The following is a 13081-nucleotide window of genomic DNA, read 5'->3' on the forward strand; positions in this document are numbered from 1 at the left end:
CTCCTGGTTGGGATAATTCAAGTCAGTGTAAGAGAGACTCCAACATAGAGTAGTTTAAAAGTGTCCAGTTGATGGCTCTCTCACAAAATAGCTCCACAAGAAGTGTTTCGGGTCAGTAGAGAGCTCCAATCCACAGGGTCATTTGGGGACCCGGGCTGATTTGGCACTGTGGTCTTTAACACGAAACCTCTAGGGCTTACAGCCAATATGAGGGGAGGAACACGGAAGTCCCGGGCGGGATTTTCCCCTTAAGCAAGTGAGACTGGAGTCTGACTTCTGCTCACAATTCCCCAAATGAAAGCTCAGACCTGTGACTCGGACGAGCAGCAAGGGGGATTCCTGCCCTGGTGGTGGAGGAGGTGCTCTGAAGGGCAGCCCCTCTGTGTCTCCCTGGCCCCTAGCTTTGCCCTTGGCTGTTCTCTGTGGCTCTCGATTGCCACCCCACAGGACGTTGAAAGTCTTTCCTCCTTGGGTGCTTTTTTTTTTTTAAGGCTGGGACCATCATGGGCTCTTCAAGTCTGGTCTTGCAATTTTGTTGATGATAACAGTCCCTTCAAAAATGTAGCAGGCTTCATTCAGGTCCTTCTGCTTAGTCATTCCATGTGCAGTAACCATACCCCAGGTTCTGTTCTTTTTTTTAAACTTTTTATTTTGTTTTGGAGTATAGCCAATTAACAATGTTGTGATAGCTTCAAGGGAACAGCGAAAGGATTCAGCCATACATACACATGTATCCCTTCTCCCAAGTTCTGTTCTTCATGGAGTTTTTGTCTGTGTTGCCCAACCTGTCTCTTTCTCTCCCATTTTAAATGAAAGTTACCCTAAGGACATCTGAAATAACAGACCTGGAGGGATGACAATGCAACCCCCCTAATATAATACTTTGCCGCAAGTGTGATTCTGTTATTCGGCTTCCTGTTTGTTGTAATAGACAGGCTTTGAGAAAGGCTCTGAGCCCTGAGGTCTAATCACCTGTCATTTGGACAAAACCCAATTGGTTTTTCCAACCCTGAGGATAGGATGATTTTCCACATTATCTCCTTTTCTGTCCATCTCTCATTGTAAACGAAACTAGCCAATCTCTTGTAATATCTTGCTAAAGGCAACATTGAGAAGCCAACACATGCAAATGGTTTTGGCTCTTTCTAACCTTAGCTCAGTTGGTAAAGAATCTGCCTGCAATGTAAGAGACCCCAGTTTGATTCCTGGGTTGGGAGGATCTGCTGGAAAAGGGGTAGGCCACCCATTCCAACATTCCTGGGCTTCTCTTGTGGCTCAGTTGGTAAAGAATCTGCCCACAATTCAGGAGACCTGGGTTCAATCCCGGGTTGGGAAGATCCCCTGGAGAAGGGAAAGGCTACCCACTCCAGTATTCTGGCCTGGAGAATTCCATGGACTGTATAGTCCATGGGGTCACAAAGAGCCAGACACAACTGAGCGACGTTCACTTCACTTCAACCATTTTTTCTAGAATTAGATGCTCAAGTAGGCATGTGGTCTGCCTTCCAAATTACCACAGGTAATGTTTTTTATTAAATGTTTTGTCACAGCATAAGAAGGGTCGGAGAAGGCAATGACAACCGACTCCAGTACTCTTGCCTGGAAAATCCCATGGGAGGAACCTGGTAGGCTGCAGTCCACGGGGTCTCTAAGAGTCGGACACGATTGAGTAGCTGCAATTTCAATTTTCACTTTCATGCATTGCAGAAGGAAATGGCAACCCACTCCAGCGTTCTTGCCTGGAGAATTCCAGAGACAGGGTAGCCTGATGGGCTGCTGTCTATGGGGTCACACAGAGTCAGACATGACTGAAGCCACTTGGCAGCAGCAGCAGCTGCAAGAAGGGTCACCGGTTTTCCATTCTCCAATATTTGTTTCCATGTTACTCACCACCTGTTGGCCACGCCAGTGCCACATGTTTTAAGATTTTTATACATGGCACCTTTCCATATCTGGTGCCAATTTATGTATCAGAGGATTGCTAAGCTGCTGTTAAAAGGACTCCAAAATACAGTGGCTTTAGGACTAGAGAAATGAATTTTTCTCTCACATGCTGCTGCTAAGTCGCTTCAGTCGTGTCCGACTCTGTGGGACCCCATAGATGGCAGCCCACCAGGCTCCCCCATCCCTGGGATTCTCCAGGCAAGAACACTGGAGTGGGTTGCCATTTCCTTCTCCAATGCATGAAAGTGAAAAGTGAAAGTGAAGTCACTCAGTCGTGTCCAACCCTCAGTGACGCCATGGACTGCAGCCTACCAGGCTCTTCCATCCATGGGATTTTCCAGGCAAGAGTACTGGAGTGGGGCGCCATTGACTCCAAAATACAGTGGCTTTAGGATTAGAGAAATGAATTTTTCTCTCGCATAGTACAGTTCTTTAAAAAAAATTTTTTTTTTTTAAATTTTTACTGGAGGAAGGCACGGCAACCCACTCCAGTATTCTTGCTGGGGGTCTCCCCATGGGCAGAGGAACTTGGTGGGCTACAGTCCATGGGGTCAAAAAGAGTCGGACACGACTGAGTGACTAAGCACACAGCACATTTATTTTAATTGAAGGATAATTGCTTTATAATATTGTCTTGGTTTCTGTCATACATGACATATATCAGCCACAGGTATACATTTGTCCCCTCCCTCTTGAAACTTCCTCCCACCCCTCTGGGTTGTCACAGAGCGCCGGGTTGGGCTCCCTGAGTCACACAGCCAATTCTCCCTGGCTGTCTGTTTTCCGTATGGTACGGTATGTGTTTCCACGCTATGCTCTCCATTCGTCCCACCCTATTCTTCCTGCTCTGTGTCCACAAGCCTGTTCTCTATGTCTGAATATCCATTGCTGCCCTGAAAATAGGTTCATCAGTACTATCTTCCTAGATTCCGTGCACGCGTGCTCAGTCGCTTCAGTCCTGTCCGACTCTTTGCGACACTGTGGACTGTGGCCCACCAGGCTCCTCTGTCCATACAAGAACACTGGAGTGGGTTGCCACGCCCTCCTCCAGGGGAATCTTCCCGACCCGGGGATGGAATTTGAGTCTGCCTGCATCTACTGCATTGCAGGTGGATTCTTTACGCATCGAGCCACCTGGGAAGCCCTTCTAGATTCCATATATATATGCGTTGCTGCTGCTAAGTCACTTCAGTCGTGTCCGATTCTGTGCGACCCCATAGACGGCAGCTCACTAGGCTCCCCTGTCCCTGGGATTCTCCAGGCAAGAGTACTGGAGTGGGTTGCCATTGCCTTCTCCATATATATGCATTAATACACGATATTTGTTTTTCTCTGAATTATTTCATTTTGTATAACAACATTTGTTTCTCTCTTTCTGACTACACTTTGTATATCAGGCTCTAGGTTCATCCACCTCATTAGAACTGACTCAAATGCATTCCTTTTAATAGCTGAGTAATATTCCACTGTGTACATGTACCACAACTTCTTTATCCATTCATCTGTTGATGGACATCTAGGTTGCTTCCATGTCCTCACTGTTGTAAATAGTGCTGCAAGGAATCTTGGGGTGCATGTGTCTTTTTCAGTGTAGTTTCCTCAGGGTACATGCCCAGTAGCGGGATTTCTGGGTCACATGGTGGTTTTAGTCCTAGTTTTTTAAGGGATCTCCATACTGTTCCCCGTGATGGCTGTATCAGTTTACATCCCCACCAGTGCAAGAGGGTTCCCTTTTCTCCACACCCCCTCCCACATTTATTGTTTGTAGACTTTCTGATAATGGCCATTTGGACTGGTGTGAGATGATGCCTCATCGTAGTTTTGATTTGCAGCTGTCTGAGGAGGCCTTACAAATAGCTGTGAAAAGAAGAGAAGCGAAAAGCAAAGGAGAAAAGGACAGATATAAGCATCTGAATGCAGAGTTCCAAAGAATAGCAAGAAGAGATAAGAAAGCCATCCTCAGTGATCAATGCAAAGAAATAGAGGAAAACACAGAATGGGAAAGACTAGAGATCTCTTCAAGAAAATTAGAGATACCAAGGGAACATTTCATGCAAAGATGAGCTCGATAAAGGACAGAAATTGTATGGACCTAACAGAAGCAGAAGATATTAAGAAGAGATGGCAAGAATACACAGAAGAACTGTACAAAAAAGATCTTCACAACCCAGATAATCACCATGGTGTGATCACTGACCTAGAGCCAGACATCCTGGAATGTGAAGTCAAGTGGGCCTTAGAAAGCATCACTATGAACAAAGCTAGTGGAGGTGATGGAATTCCAGTTGAGCTATTCCAAATCCTGAAAGATGATGCTGTGAAAGTGCTGCACTCAATATGCCAGCACATTTGGAAAACTCAGCAGTGGCCACAGGACTGGAAAAGGTCAGTTTTCATTCCAATCCCAAAGAAAGGCAATGCCAAAGAATGCTCAAACTACCGCACAATTGCACTCATCTCACACGCTAGTAAAGTAATGCTCAAAATTCTCCAAGCCAGGCTTTAGCAATGTGTGAATCGTGAACTTCCTGATGTTCAAGCTGGTTTTAGAAAAGGCAGAGATCAAATTGCCAACATCCACTGGATCATGGAAAAAGCAAGAGAGTTCCAGAAAAACATCTATTTCTGCTTTATTGACTATGCCAAAGCCTTTGACTGTGTGGATCACAATAAACTGTGGAAAATTCTTCAAGAGATGGGAATACCAGACCACCTGATCTGCTTCTTGAGAAATTTGTATGCAGGTCAGGAAGCAACAGTTAGAACTGGAATGGAACAACAGACTGGTTCCAAATGGGAAAAGGAATTCATCAAGGCTGTATATTGTCACCCTGCTTATTTAACTTCTATGCAGAGTACATCATGAGAAATGCTGGACTGGAAGAAACCCAAGCTGGAATCAAGATTGCAGGGGGAAATACCAATAACCTCAGATATGCAGATGACACCACCCTTATGGCAGAAAGTGAAGAGGAACTAAAAAGCCTCTTGATGAAGGTGAAAGAGGAGAGTGAAAAAGTTGGCTTAAAGATCAACATTCAGAAAACGAAGATCATGGCATCCAGTCCCATCACTTTATGGGAAATAGATGAGGAAACATTGGAAACAGTGTCAGACTTTATTTTTTTGGGCTCCAAAATCACTGCAGATGGTGATTGCAGCCATGAAATTGAAAGATGCTTACTCCTTGGAAGGAAAGTTATGACCATCCTAGATAGCATATTCAAAAGCAGAGACATTACTTTGCCAACAAAGGTCCGTCTAGTCAAGGCTATGGTTTTTCCTGTGGTCATGTATGGATGTGAGAGTTGGACTGTGAAGAAGGCTGAGCACTGAAGAATTGATGCTTTTGAACTGTGGTGTTGGAGAAGACTCTTGAGAGTCCCTTGGACTGCAAGGAGATCCATCCAGTCCATTCTGAAGGAGATCAGCCCTGGGCTCTCTTCGGAAGGAATGATGCTAAAGCTGAAACTCCAGTACTTTGGCCACCTCATGCGAAGAGTTGACTCGTTGGAAAAGACTCTGATGCTGGGAGGGATTTGGGGCAGGAGGAGAAGGGGACAACAGAGGATGAGATGGCTGGATGGCATCACTGACTCAATGGACGTGAGTCTGAGTGAACTCCGGGAGTTGGTGATGGACAGGGAGGCCTGGCATGCTGCGATTCATGGGGTCGCAAAGAGTTAGACACGACTGAGCGACTGAACTGAACTGAACTGAATAATGAGCGATGATGAATATCTTTTCATGTGTTTATTGGCCATCTGTATGTCTTCTTCAGAGAAAGGTCTAAGTCTTCTGCCCACTTCTTGATTGGGTTGTTTGTTTTTCTGGTGTTGAGTTTCATGAGTTGCTTGTATATTTTGGAGAGCAATCCTTTGTCAGTTGTTTCCTTTGCTGTTATTTTGTCCCGTTCTGAGGGTTGCCTTTTCACCTTGTTTATAGTTTCCTTTGCTGTGCAAAAGCTTTTAAGCTTAATTAGGTCCCATGTGTTTGTTTTTGTTTTCATTTCCATTTCTCTGGGAGGTGGGTCACGGAGGATCCTGCTGTGATTTGTCATAGAGTGTCCTGCCTGTGTTTTCCTCTAAGAGGTTTATAGTTTCTGGTCTGACATTTAGGTCTTTAATCCATTTTGAGTTTATCTTTGTGTCATAATACAATTCTGATATGATCATTTCAGGCCTCACCCCAGTGGGTAATGGATTCTGATGCATAACCTGCAGACCCCACAAGGGCCCTCCCCTCCGAGAGCTTCTCTTCCCTACAACCTGCGTTTGTCCATCAATGGCACCACCATCTAACATTTGTTCAGGCCAAATGCAAAGATGTCAATCTTGATTTCCAGCCCCCTTCCCCAACCCCTCCCTCTCCCTCCAATCCATCAGCAAGTCCTCTCACCTCTATCTTCAGACAAATCCCAGATTTAACCATTTCCCTCCATCTCCATTTTCCTCACTCTCATCCAAGTCTTCCGTGTCTTATATTTGGGGGTCAGGTGATGATCTTCTATGTGGGATCCTTGCTTCTTACCCCACACCCTCTCCAGTAACTCTCCACTCCACAGCCAGAGTAAGCTTTTAACAACACAGATGGGAGCATGTAGCTCCCCTGCACAGAACCCTCCAGCGCCTCACCACTGGCCTTAGGATAAAATGCAACCTCCTGACAGACACACACTGCTGCATATAAAATAGGTGACCCGCAGGGACCTACCGTACAGCCAGAGAACTCTGCTCTGCTCTGTGATGACCTATATGGGAACAGAATCTAAGAAAGAGTGGGTGTATGTATAACTGGTTCACTTTGCTGTGCATCAGACACTAATACAACATTGTTCAATCAGCTGTACTCCAATAAGAATGTTTTTTTGAAGATTTAAGTCCTGCTTTTATTTTTCCCCATCTTAAAATGTATTTTTAATTGGAGGATACTTGCTTTACAATAGTGTGTTGGTTTCTGCCATACATCAGCACAAATCAGCCATAGGTATGCGGATGTCCCTTCTCTCTCAGACCTCCCTCCCACCTCCCACCTCATCCCTCTAGGTTGTTTTTATTTAAAAAAAACAAAAAACAAAAAAACGGCGATCTCCACGGCATGATCATCAAGGCCTTCTGTGACTGCCGTTACTTCTCACGCTCCCTGCCCGCTCTGCTTCAGCCACAAGAGTCTTCTTGCTCTTCCTGGAATACGCTGCACTCTTCACCGCCTCAGTGCCTTGGTGCTCTTCTGTGGGAAACCCTTGCCTCCCGTTTGTCACACCCTGGTTCCTTCTGTCCTCCACGGGGCAAAGAGCCTCATCGGAATGCATAAATGAGGGGTCTTGGGAGCTGAGTCTTCCGGGTTTGAATCTCAGCTCTGCTGCTTACTAGCTGTGTGACCTTGGGGAAAGGTGCTTAGCTCCTCTGTGCCTTGATTTTCCTATCTGTAAATAGGGATAGTAAAAGTACTTGTTATCCAAGGTTGCTGAGAGGATTAAATAAAAGCGATCACATTAAATGAGTTGATGTACAAAAAAGACTCAAGAGCTGTGGCATCTATAAAACACTTGGTAGTGCTATTATTGAGGAGGGCGTGGCAACCCACTCCAGTGTTCTTGCCTGGAGAATCCCCATGGGCAGAGGAGCCTGCTGGGTTATAGTCCATGGGGCTGTAGTCCGACATGCCTGAGCGACTAAGCACAGCACAGCACAGTGCTCTTACTGTCCTGGGGGAGCATCTTAAATACTCTGAGGAGCCTTTCCTGGCCACCGCAGATCCCCGCCCCCACCCCTCCACACCCCCATCTCTCTGTCTGCATCCCTGTCACTCCACCCCCAGTACGTTTCTTGTTTAGGTGTTTATTGTCTACTCTGCCCGCTTCCCTAGACTGTAACTTTCATGAGGGCAAGGACTTTCCTGAGCTGGTATTCTGCAGGTTCTCAATAAATCTTTGTTGAATGGCTATGGAAGGAATGGAGGCCGAAGTCCATTGATTCCCTCCTTTCCCAGCAGCCCTGAGAGCTGGGTGCTGGCACTCCAGGGCCACGTGTCAAAAACAATGCTCAGGGTTTTTTCCTTGGGAGCCTGGGAACCCCAGGCAGGGGGCCTACTTTTAGAAGCCCTGGGGGCATTGGTGGGCACCAACCCTTAGCAGGGGACGATCAGAGCCTGGAGTCTGGAGTGGAGACGGCTCGGTCTATCAGTCTCTAGTGGACTACTGATCCTCTCTGTGCCTCCACTTTCTCATATGTAAAACTGCGAGAATACCAGCTACCTCACAGGGCTGTTAGGGAGATTAAGTGGGATAATATATGTAAAACACAGCTCCCTGCCCGGCTTGGAGTAAAGCTCTCCAGATGGTTAGTTATCATTATTGTTGTTGTCAGTGCCATATCTAAGTGTCATTCTTCTGAGCATGAATGGGGGTGCGCGAGGGACTTGGAGGGTGCAGGTAGTTGAAGACACAGACATAAAGACAATTAGGGGAGAGAAGTGGACTGGAGTCATCAGCTGTGTTTGTATTCATGAGTGCCTCTGTGCGTGTGTTTGTGTGCGCGCGTGGGGAGGAGAGGCGGCATGGATCCAAAGGAGAAATCCGGTCTTTCCTCGGAACTCGGTTTTGGGGAGCCCGAGGGGCCTGGCTTTCCCTGCGGCAAGGAAGACTGGGAAGCTGCCTCCGCCCCGCGCGCGCTCAGCCCAGAACCCGAGGCCAAACAACCGAGCGTCTCGATTGTGTGCTTCTGGGATTAGGCGGCTGGATGGGGCAGGGGTGGGGGGGCTGACTTGCGCCCCCGCGGCCAGCACGCTTGGTCCAGACTTGGGGAATCCCAGGGCGGGCGGGACCGCCTCGCTCCCCGACCGCCCCGCGCCCGGGCCCCGCCGCCCGCTCCGCAGCCTCGGATGCTCCCGAACGCCCGCGGGCGGGGCCTGCCTTCCGGAGCTGGGTTGACGGGCGGCGCGGGGCGGGGAAAGGGCCGCTACTTTCCCAGAGTGGCGGGGCGACGTCAGGCGGAAGGGCGCGGGGCGCGCACGCTTTAAATGGCATTCGCTGTCATCCGAGCTCGCAGCCGTGTGGGCAGGAGCCGGCTATATAAGCGGCGGGCCGGGCCGACGCCGGGCAGACGGCGACAGCGGCGGCGGCGAGCGCCTCGGAGCAGCGCACCCCCCACCCCACCCAGCCCCGGAGGCCCGCGCCCCCCGACGGGCCCGCCCGCCCTCCAGAGGAGCGCCGACCCGGGCCCGTGAGGGCCGCCACCACCCCGCAGCAGATTTGGATCCTCCGCGCGGCGAGCCCCAGGCTGCTGCCTCCCGGGGGGCCCCGGCGCAGCGGCCGCCCCCGGAGAGCCCCGCCGCCCCGCCGGCCGACCCCGAAAACGCCGGCCGCGCCATGGCGGCCGCCAAGCCCGGCGAGCTGATGGGCATCTGCTCCAGCTACCAGGCGGTGATGCCGCACTTCGTGTGCCTGGCCGACGAGTTCCCGCAGCCCATGAGGCCCACCAAGCTGTCCAAGGGCAAGGGCCGGCTGCGGCGGCCGCGCCAGTCCCGTTTCAAGACGCAGCCGGTGACCTTCGACGAGATCCAGGAGGTGGAGGAGGAGGGGGCGTCCCCTATGGAGGAGGAGAAGGCCAAGAAGTCGTTCCTGCAGAGCCTGGAGTGCCTGCGCCGCAGCACGCAGAGTCTGTCGCTGCAGAGGGAGCCGCTCAGCGGCTGCAAACTGAGGAACAGCCTGGACTCCAGCGACTCCGACTCGGCCCTGTGACCGGCGCCGCCCGCAGCCGGGACTCGCGCGCCCGGGCGGCGCGTCGCGACGGACCAGCGTGCGAACCCCGAGGGGGCCCCGCGCCCTGCACTCGGGGTCCCCTATCCGCTGAGCACCCTGGTTGGGGGACCGCCTGGACCCTCACCCGACAGCAAACTGGTCCGGGCGCCCCGAGCTGAGCTCGCCCCGGGCGGGAGCGCGCGCCGGGAAGCCGGGGCGCCGGGGAAGGGGGTGCCGCCTTTCTTTGCCCTTGTAAATGTTTATTTTTTAACTCTTCCCAGTACGAACTCTGCTGTGAGTGTGTGCGGGGAGGCGCACCCGCACTGAGTCGCCGCGGGTCCCTGGGGCTTCGCGGAGAGTCGCTCCACGCCCTTGTCCGATGGTCTGAAACTCCGATTTTTGCACACCGCTCCACCGTGCCCACCCCTCCCGGCCACCCCCCGCGCGCACACCCGTTCACACTCACGCCGACCCACTCTCGCTGAACACTTTTATAATTGTTAGGCGCGGCCGATGGGACTTGGGGCGCAGCGCAGCTGGCGCTGTGGCCGGAGGATTGATATTTATTTTTGCATTGCGATGGCTGACGGCGTTTATTTAACGATCTTTTTACCTAGATATGTCTGTGAGGCTCCCGAACGGAGACAAATAAAGTCAATATATTTGCACAGTGCATTTCTCAAGGCTCTTGACTTCTTGGACTCCTTTAGTGCCCAGGTTCCCAAAACTAGGGGAGAAGTGGGGAGGATTAATTCGCTGGAATGGGGGGGCGGACAGGAATCCCCGGCTGGAAGTAACTCCATCAGCTTCGGTCACCGGTACGAAGTCGCAGCCCCAGTGCGCGGGTCCATGACCTACCTCCCCAGGGGACCCGCCGGCCCGAGCTCTCCTGCCTCCCAGGACTGTTCTCCGTCACCAGTGTCCAGGACGGGGTGGAGCCGCTAGGGAGCTGAAGGTTGGCGCTGTGAGGACGCAGAGCCCCTGCCTGGGGCGGACTGACCTCTCAGGGAGACTGGGGTCAGGGTCACCGCCCCGTACCCACCACGGAAGACCCCACTCACCCCGCGCCCTTTCCAGGCAGTGGGTGGAGAGATGCCCCAGCCAGCAATGAGAGACCCTGGCGGGGGTCTCTGGGTGGTGGGATCCGAGGGCCGGCTGGGAGCCGGCCAGAGTGTGTGTGTGCGCGCGCGCACTCCAAGTCGCCTACGTCCGAGGGCCCCCGGCGCCCCTGCGCTGGGGCAGCAAACAGCGGCTGCTTTTGGTTTGGTCCTTTTCCCCAGCTTTTCCCTTTGCCCTCGTCAAGGTTCAGCAAGGAATCTGTCTTTTGTCAGAGCCTTGAAGGGCGCTTGGGTACCACGGAGTCTCTCCCCGCACCCCAACCCCGCCTTTGTTTACAGATGAGAAAACAAACCCGGCAGACAGGGGAAAGTCACATGAAGAGCAGGCGCTGCGCAGCCAGCTCTGACTCGGCGTCCAGTGCTCCTTCCGTCCCACGACTCTGTCTTTCCAGTGCTTTCCAGCAGCGGCCGGCGTCCCTGGCAGTAGGTGGTAAGGAAAGCACTTCTCCACACTTGGGACTCCCACCCAGCCCATCCCTCTGGGGTCACGCCAGCCTTGAGCCACCAGGACCAGGCTTTCCTCTGCGTAGTTATTAGGAACACGGAGAGGGTGGATGCCCTGACGACTCGGGTCTCTCCAGGTCGCCGTGTGTCTGTGCTCGGGTGTCCCCTGGTGGTAGGGGACACTGGTGCTTAGCTCAGCCCAGCCCTGCAGGGCACCTGCACTGCCTTTTACTCCTCACACCTCACCTGTCGTGGCCCTGGGCTCTGCAGAAAACCAGAAGGCAGAGCAAACAAAACAAAGAAACAAAAAGGGATCACACAGGGTCTGAAAGGGAAGCCTGGCGTGCTGCAGTCCATGGAGTGGCACAGTCCGACATGACTGAGCATACAACAGGGGTCTAATAGAATGTCCTCCCCTCTGGCTCACAGGCGGGGCCAGGCTCAGGGCCTTGGGGATAGGAGTCTTCGGTGCTATCCTCGCCCTTACCCCCGGAATTCACTGGCCTCTGTGGGCCCCATCAACAGCCAGTTCCATTGCTGGGATGCATCAACAGGGCACTTGGCGTGGTGAGGCAGCCATGGGTCCATGTTTTGATTCCAGTCTCTGCAGCCGCCCTGGTTAGGCTGGTTTGAGCTCCTTGGGTGGGAGGAGGGTGGCTGAAGCTCAGAAGCCCCTCCTAGAACCTCCTCCCATTCTGTTCCCTCATCCTGTTCCACCCCCACCCCCATCTTATCTTACATTTTTAGCAGTAGTTCCTGTTTCTGCTCTTCAAGAGCCAGGCGCCCCCAACCTTCCTATGGGTTCATCCTTAATGCCTGAGATCCCGATTAGGTGTCTCCCTCTGGGCACCATGCTCCTGCCAGTACCCTTTTCCCTGCTGAAGAACCTCCTTCTCCACCACCTTCAGCCCATACCCCAGCTGAAGGCCTACTTATAGGGTCTCCTTGAGTCACCCTAGCCAGGACCTGGGAATTTTGGGGGGACCACATGTCATTATTCCAGTTCTTGCTCAGCCTCTGGCAGGACCCAACACCCAGTAGTCACTTCTGAAAAGTTTGTTGGGTTAAAATGAGTAAGGGGACAGGGAGGAAGATTGATGTTCATCTTGCCTACTTCCTGGTTCGCTTTAAAATTATTCTAATGTTTCATTACCCAAGAACTATTTGTTCCTTATAATAAAAACAAGTAACTCATATTCCTACCACCCCGAGATAAATATGTCAACATTTTGGAGGTTATGCCTATGTTATTGTGTGTGTGTGTGTATATATATATATGTATACATATATACATGTTTCACAAAATGGGCTTATGCTGTAAATACTATTTTTTTTTTTAATGTTTGTTTACTTTTTGGCTGTGTTGGGTCTTTGTTGCTGCTCGTGGTCTTTCTCTAGTTGTGGCAAGCAGAGGCGACTCTGTAGTTACTGTGCTCAGGCTTCTCACTGCCGTGGCTTCTCTTGGGGACCACAGGCTCTAGGCGTGAGGCTCCAGGAGTTGCAGCTCACAGGCTCCAGAGCGCAGGCTCAGTAGTCGTCGTGCATGGGTTCAGCTGCCCCGCAGCATGTGGGATCTTCCCATACCAGGGATCGAACCAAGGTCCCTTGCATTGCAAGGCAGATTCTTAACCACTGGACTGCCAGGGAAGCACCCCAATACTATTTTTTTTAAGCTGCTTGTTTTCTTACTTGGATTTGTATTTAATATCAGTATTGATGTATATCATGATTTGTAATAAAATCCTACGGAATAGATGTGTTTCCCAGGCGGTGCTAGTGGTAAAGAACCTGCTTGCCAGTGCAGGAGACGTGCGAGATGAGGGCTTGATCCCTG

At 51.4% G+C, this 13081-nt stretch overlaps 1 protein-coding gene across 1 annotated transcript; it reads left to right on the plus strand.

The window, feature by feature from the left end:
- Positions 1 to 8989: 8989 nt before the first annotated feature.
- Positions 8990 to 10369, plus strand: C15H11orf96 (chromosome 15 C11orf96 homolog). Its single transcript, NM_001145035.1, is given in 1 exon segment — positions 8990 to 10369. A coding segment is annotated over 1 exon segment (372 nt). The 5' UTR covers positions 8990 to 9313; the 3' UTR covers positions 9686 to 10369.
- The last annotated feature ends 2712 nt before the right edge of the window (positions 10370 to 13081 follow it).

Source organism: Bos taurus, chromosome 15 (assembly GCF_002263795.3).
Source record: "Bos taurus isolate L1 Dominette 01449 registration number 42190680 breed Hereford chromosome 15, ARS-UCD2.0, whole genome shotgun sequence".
NCBI lineage: Eukaryota > Metazoa > Chordata > Mammalia > Artiodactyla > Bovidae > Bos > Bos taurus.